A 7,365-nucleotide genomic window follows, 5' to 3' on the forward strand; every position below is an offset into this window, starting at 1 on the left:
TTAAGCAGGTAAAAGGTCTGGAGTTGATTCTAAGTGTGCCATTTGCATTTGGAAGCCGTTGCTGTGAACCCACATCATGCGGTCAAAGGAGCTCTCCATGCAAGAGAAACAGACAATTGCGAGGCTTCAAAAACAAAACAAATCCATCAGAGAGATAGCAGGAACATTAGGAGTGGCCAAATCAGCAGTTTGGAACATTCTGAGAAGAAAGAACGCACTGGTGAGCTCAGCCACATAAAAAGGCCTGGATGTCCACAGAGGACAACAGTGGTGGATGATCGGAGGATTAGATTTTGCCAAAAAAACATCTAAAAAAGTCAGACCACTTCTGGAAAAGCATTCTTTGGACGGCTGAAATGAAGATCAACCTGTACCAGAATGATGGGAAGAAAAAAGTATGGAGAAGGCTTGGAACAGCTCGTGATCCAAAGCATACAACATCATCATCTGTGAAACACGGTGGAGCAGTGTGATGGCACGAGCATGCATGGCTTCCAGTGGCACAGGGTTACTGGTGTTTAGTGATGACGTGACAGAAGACAGCAGCCGGATGAATTCTGAAGTGTATAGTGATATACTCTCTGCCCAGATTCGGTCAAATGGAGCAAAGTTGATTGGACTGCACTTCATAGTAATGGATGATGACCCAAAACATACAGCAAAAGCAACCCAGGAGTTTTTAAAGGTAAAAAAGTGGAATATTCTGCAATGGCCAAGTCAATCTCCTGATTTCAACCCGAATTAAGCGTGCATTTCACTTGCTGAAGACAAAACTAAAAGACTCACAAACAAACAACACCTGAAATCAGCTGCAGTAAAGGCCTGGCAAAGCATCACAAAGGAGGAAACCCAGTCTCTGGTGATGTCCATTGGGTTTTTTCCCCATGTGTTTAAGTTTTCAAATTACTCCAACTGAAGCCTACTATTATTATTCGGCGTTTTGTTCTCAAAACACGTTTGAAAGTCAAACAGTGATAAGTGACAGTAAGGAGGATGCGCGTGTTCACTGGCGCGTGACTGGAAAGATGCAGCGCGCGGTGTCAAGCCTACGCGGACACGCGAGCCACAGGAGCGCGTCTGGTGAGGCGCGCCGAGTACGCGCTCGCGCTTCAGCCTGCAGCGTGTTCTGAAGACCCTGGGACAAGAGCATTGACATTTCATTTGCTCATTTGGACCTATTTTTACCAACCCAATCTTACAACAACAAAACAAACTTTTTCGCTTCTTCCTCTGATCATGGATCCTCTATACATCACTTCACAAAACTCAAGCGGCAACGGGACCAGCGGTTCATTGGTCAATGACACGGATGTGTTCTCGAACCAGTTCGTTCAGCCGGTGTGGCAGATAGTTCTGTGGGCCATCGCGTACTGCTGTATAGTTCTGGTGTCGGTTGTTGGAAATATCACTGTCATCTGGATCATTTTAGCGCATAAGCGCATGAGAACTGTGACCAGCTATTTTCTAGTCAATCTTGCGTTCGCAGAGGCTTCTATGTCGGCTTTCAATACCGTTATTAACTTTGTGTATGCAGTGCACAACGAGTGGTACTTCGGACTTGTTTACTGCAGATTTCACAACTTCTTTCCAATAGCAGCTGTCTTTGCTAGTATTTACTCTATGACGGCAATAGCCCTGGACAGGTGAGCTATTAATCTTTTTCGGTACCTTGGAGGACATCTAAATATCATAGTACATGAATATCCATGGTATATATCGAACGGCACTGTATTACCATCACTTTACAAGCATGGTCCTACCACAGCACTGTAGGGTGTAATGTATCACCATAGAATTGGTTACTGAAAGTTACTTCTGATGTAGCCTAATAGTGTAGACTAAAACAATTCTATATAAAACAGTAGTGAATTAATTTAACATTAAAATTTTACATGCAAAGTTAAAATGTACATTTTAATGTAACCTGGACCCTTTAAATACTTTGGTCAGTTCAAGAATGATTTCTGGAATTTTATATTATTTATTTGAAAGAATTAAAGAGCAGTTTCATGTCTATCCGTGCACTGTTCAACTGGTCTAGGCAGATGTAGAAATTATTAAGTAATTAATAAGTAATGCAGTCATTTTTAGAGAATTAGTACAGTAATCTAATTACACTGCTGAAGATCTAATTAGTAGCTAATTAATTGCTTTTTTAGAGTAATTTACCCCACTCTGTAGGCTACCACAGTAATATTTTGTAATCCTAACTGGGTATAAAACACATGTTCCTTCATCTCTGTTCCGTGTGAATGCTACAGATGGATGCTGAAAAATATTTCAGCATCTCTATTGGGGCATTTCTGATTTATAGTATGCTGGGTTTTTTTGTACTGTGGTATTTTTACTTTAAGTAACAGGCAGTCTTACCTTAAGTTCTTTGGAGTACCAAGTAAATGCCATAGTACATGAATAATGCCACTATTCAGTATTGGCATATGATACCATCACTGTACTATACCACCACTTTTTGGGAGGATGGAATTGGTGGTGTAGGAAAACTGTTAAAACTCAAAACAAAGCCGCATCCTTTCTATTCCATCTGAGAGAACCCTTGGTTGCAGGAAAACCCAGCCCACTAAAAAGACAAACTCAACTAGTCATCTCACTCACTCCCCAAATCAAATCAGCAGGACTGGGCAAATAATTTAGGGGCAATTCAAGTGGATGATGCTCCTTTGAGTTTGCATAAATAGCAGGTCATTGCCTTTGTTAAACTCCCCCTGCAGGTACATGGCTATCATCCACCCACTCCAGCAGCGCCTGTCGTCCACTGAGACCAAGCTGGTGGTGGGGGTGATCTGGGCCCTTGCGCTGCTCCTGGCTTTCCCCCAGTACTATTTTTCCAGCACCGCTCAGCTGCCAGGACGTGTCGTGTGCTACATCAACTGGCCAGAGTACAGCGTGTGGGATTTTCAAAAGACGTAAGTCTGCTCTGTCAAATTCAGTGATGTATCTGTAAAATGAAAAATTGAAAGTGTCACATGTGGCAAATACTCTGAGATAAACTTTGTTTTGAACAATCTAAAATGCATATTTGTTGGACAGCCTACCTGAAGTATGACATTTGAAAATGTCGAAATACACTGGAAACTGGAAATGAACTACAGTCAAACTCAAAGCTTGAGTGGCACTTCAAAACACCTGAAAGGAATACTTCTGCCATTTCAATAATAATATGAAAAAGACAATGATAATTCAAATCCCTCATGGAGCTCTAAATTGGCCAAAAATGCATACCCACCTCCTCCTCCTCTTTTCCTTCCATTCTGGCACCTTAAGCAAAGGCAACAAACTTTGAAGTTTGTGCAGTGTGGTCTATCTCCTGCAAGGCAGCACTGCCTATTTTAGCAAAACACCAACAACATAACAATGAAAAATCTGACAATGCAATTGAAAACAACATTAGGGACACCATAGGGTGCACTCTCAAGAGTATTCAGTAGGTTCGGTACCAAGTGTGTGGCATGGTTTGATTTATGATATGAATATTTAAACTGTGGCTAAATAGCACTACACACCATCTTGCATCTTACTCACATATGTATCAGCTACTGAATGAGTTTTGATAGATCTTCACACATGGCCAGCGCTCTAATTGCTACCAACTCCAATCCGATTCTCCAATATCCTGCCAGTCTCCTGCAATGGCCGCATAGGTAACAGGTGCCAACGGCATATGGTTATTTCCATAAAAGCTTAGTCGTTCACCCAGGCGTACAGTCAATCTTCCTGCAGGCTTCCCCGTCACTCCAATGCAGTGAGCAGGTCTACCTCCTTCAAGGGACATAACCTGTCAGACCTCACCAATCTAAATTTGCAAGAATCATTTCTCGAAGTTGTTCTTTAGCTTTTGTCCGCCCAAACTTTCTTTAAAAGGTACAGATGGTCACTAAAGGACCAAATCTTGGTAACACTCGCAGTCGAGTGTTATCAATGAACCCTGTTTAACTGGCTGGTAGATCTTTGAGTGTGATGATGGATATAGCCAGGGACGGACAGAAAGGGGGAAAGAGAGAGAACAGGAGAATTAGATTCAAAGCAGCTAATGTTTTCTTTCACACACATATTTTTGCATCTAGCGACTGAAATCTGCAGGATTTTGGCAAGTGAACTGCAGGCTTTTGTTTTTGGGCAATCACCCGTCACGTTAGCATGATTGTCTTCTTATTTCACAACCACAAAAGGCAAGAAGCATTTTTGAAATTAATCAACTGGACAATATTAAATTACCTCTCACTCACTGAGATAGTTATGGATGCTTGAAAAGCAGTAAAGACCCACAACTCATTTGCCTTATCCTAAATGGCATGTCTGTAGGACGTTCAATCAAAACAAAAAAATGGGAAAAGGCATTTACATTGCTTTTTTTGGACAGTCTTGTGGGACAGGGATTCAGAACATTTGTGGTAATGCGTGAAAGTCCTGTGTATATTTTCCCTCCATACCTCTCTGGTGAGGCGAGTGTCTTTCTAGATAAGCCTCAAGCTAATTAGCATGTTGAATTGTACAGCGCTCCAAAAGAAAAGAGAGGCACTGTCACAGCGCCCGAATCCTGCGAGCATTCACAGTTCACGATTCAAAAGTTTTCCAGCGGTTATTTTTAAGTGGCAGCTAATGCGAGAAAACACTCGGGACTCTTGAGGTGTTGGTGTGTGGCATCCTTTTGTGTAAAAATGTGTACTGAAAATGTGTCTCAACAACTTTGGGTCTATTTTCATCTTAGGTTTCTTGTTCGTTGGCTGCCTCCAATTCCAATTCTCCATCTGGCTGTTTTCTGTCTCTTCCTCTCTCACAGGTATTACGTCTGTGTGGTTGTGCTTATCTACTTTTTGCCTTTGCTCATCATGGGTTGTGCTTACCTGGTGGTGGGATGTACTCTCTGGGCTAGTGAGATTCCTGGAGACTCTTCAGACCGCTATCGAGAGCAGCTAACCGCCAAACGGAAGGTTATCAACTGTAGAGCAACTCACATAAAAGCTTAAATGTCAGTTGCCTTGCTAAAAAAGACCAGCTTGGATGGATAGTAACCTAGCAACATTTACCAGTTGAAGTTGACCATCTTTGCTGGTCTTTTCAACAAGACCATGTAGGAACATGATTACTGTTTGCTGTAGGTCACTAGATAAGCAACAAATACAGGTTTTTAACTTACTTCAGCTCCTTCTACTTTAAAGGGTTAGTTCACCCCAAAATGAAAATTCTGTCATTAATTACTCACCCTCATGTCGTTCCAAACCTGTAAGACCTTCGTTCATCTTCGGAACACAAATTAAGATATTTTTGATGAAATCCGAGAGCTTTCTGACCCTCCATAGACAGCAATGAAACTGAAATGTTCCCAGACCCAAAAACGTAGTAAGGACATTGGTAAAACAGTCCAGGTGACATCAGAGGTCCAACCGCAATTTTGCGAATCCGCAATTTTTTGCATCGTGGCTTCGCAATATTGCAGTTGAACCTCTGATGTGTTGTCCGTCAGCAGCAACACACGCATGCGTTGTTTACAGAGGAAAGCAATGCGCAAGCATCATGGTACTCTCTATAATGGCAGAATACGTGATCTGGAGGAGAAAAATTGTTGAATAAAGTTATTTTTGTTTTCTTTGCGCACAAAAAGTATTCTTGTAACTTCACAAAATTGAGGTTAAACCTCTGATGTCACATGGACTGTTTTACCGATGTCCTTACTACATTTCTGGACCTGGGAATATTACAGTTGCGTTGCTGTCTATGGAGGGTCAAAGAGCTCTCGAATTTCATTAAAAATGTCTTAATTTGTGTTCCGAAGATAAACAAAGGTCTTACGGGTTTGGAACAACATTAGGGTGAGTAATTAATGACAGAATTTTCATTTTTGGGTGAACTATCCCTTTAACTTCTGTAGGTGGTGAAGATGATGATTGTCGTTGAGTGCACCTTCGCCATCTGCTGGCTGCCCTACCATGTCTACTTCCTGCTGCACCAGTTCCTTCCCCACTTGTTTGAGGAACAGTACATCCAGCAGGTGTACTTAGGAATTATGTGGCTTGCCATGAGCTCCACCATGTACAATCCCATCATCTACTGTCTTCTCAATGACAGGTAAGAGTTGGTTTAGAGGCAAACATTTCAGGTTTAGGGGCAAACTTATCATGCAATACTCTGTGCAGGTTTCGAGCTGGATTCCAGCAGGCATTCTCCTGGTGTCCTTGTGTCCCTCAAGGCTCATATGAAGGTCTGGAACTCAAGTCAACTCGCTATCTTCAGACGCAGGCCAGCATTTACCGTGCAAGCCGAATGGAGACCACAGTATCCACAGTGATGCCGGTTATCGAGGGGGACCTTCAGGAGAATACAAATCGATGTTCAATAGATCTCACGTCTAATGGTTCTTCACAAAGCGCCTCCAAGACTGTATCAGAGTCATCCAGCTTCTATTCAAGCAACAATTTAGCCTAGAAAGGAATGTAGGAAATACTTTCAGTGTTAAAATACCAATCTTGTGAGGAGAAGGGCAAATGATTCACGTTCCAGCGAAGGTCGTAATGTGAGATGCAACAAACCAAAACAGGTTTTTAGGTTTTCTTGGGGATGAAAGGCTAACGTGTGAAAACTTCATTGTATCTTGGCCAACATAACATCTAAAGACTGTGGAGCATTAATACTGTCTTTGTGTTTAGCAAAATTTTCCTACTTGGGGGAGCCGGCTAGAAATCATCCCTGTAAGTGTTCAATCCAATCAGCATTTGCTCCAGGACCCAGTGGGTTTGTTTAGGAAAACTTGACCAGCTGATCCCCTTGGCAACAATCTGTCTGTCATTACTGCTGTTTGTTGATGATACGATAGCCAGCGTGACGACGTGGAAGCGTCTGCACCTGTTGTTGCATATTACTGGACTCGAAGGTGACAATGTAAAGGATTTGTCTGGAAGGCAGAGGGTCATGATAATTATAGCGCAGCGAGAGACAGAAAAATTGACTGTGCTAACACAGCTACTTCCATTTATATCGCCATAATTCTCTGTTAAATCCGGAGTTTATTATTAGCATGCTGTTGAGTATCAGTTGCAGCTATACTGCCTTTACAAAGAAGACCATGTTAAAGGTGCTGTATGAAGGATTGACACAGAGTGGTTGAACTAGGTATTGCAGTCCAAATTCAAAATATTGGAGCGGGTTTTTTTCACCCGGCCCCTCCTTCTCAGACTTGAGGCAAACGCAGGTTGCCAGATTGACGACACCAACAGGAACGAGCACACTTGACGCTGTATTTCATTTTACTGTGGTTATATTTATTTTTATTATTTTAAGTCTATCATTTTTTTTGTATCTTTCAATAACAGTGTTATGTAAATGAAAACCTAGCTTTTGTTTTGTGGCCAC

At 42.0% G+C, this 7,365-nt stretch overlaps 1 protein-coding gene across 1 annotated transcript; it reads left to right on the forward strand.

The window, feature by feature from the left end:
• The first annotated feature begins 1,092 nt into the window (after nt 1-1,092).
• LOC107741654 (substance-P receptor-like) lies at nt 1,093-7,144 on the forward strand. The gene is made up of 5 exons (XM_016554421.1): nt 1,093-1,643; nt 2,730-2,924; nt 4,799-4,949; nt 5,888-6,084; nt 6,153-7,144. The coding sequence occupies exons 1-5, from the start codon at nt 1,237-1,239 to the stop codon at nt 6,439-6,441; spliced, it is 1,239 nt and encodes a 412-aa protein (XP_016409907.1). The 5' UTR covers nt 1,093-1,236; the 3' UTR covers nt 6,442-7,144.
• The last annotated feature ends 221 nt before the right edge of the window (nt 7,145-7,365 follow it).

Source organism: Sinocyclocheilus rhinocerous, unplaced genomic scaffold (genome assembly GCF_001515625.1).
Source record: "Sinocyclocheilus rhinocerous isolate Xijiao unplaced genomic scaffold, SAMN03320098_v1.1 scaffold886, whole genome shotgun sequence".
NCBI lineage: Eukaryota > Metazoa > Chordata > Actinopteri > Cypriniformes > Cyprinidae > Sinocyclocheilus > Sinocyclocheilus rhinocerous.

Bases quoted from the DNA above. Each gene is read 5' to 3' on its own strand.
- LOC107741654 (XM_016554421.1), top strand. From the start codon at position 1,237: ATGGATCCTCTATACATCACTTCACAAAACTCAAGCGGCAACGGGACC. The intron at 1,644-2,729 runs GTGAGCTATTAA...CTCCCCCTGCAG, and splicing joins ACGGCAATAGCCCTGGACAG to GTACATGGCTATCATCCACC. The intron at 6,085-6,152 runs GTAAGAGTTGGT...TACTCTGTGCAG, and splicing joins TACTGTCTTCTCAATGACAG to GTTTCGAGCTGGATTCCAGC.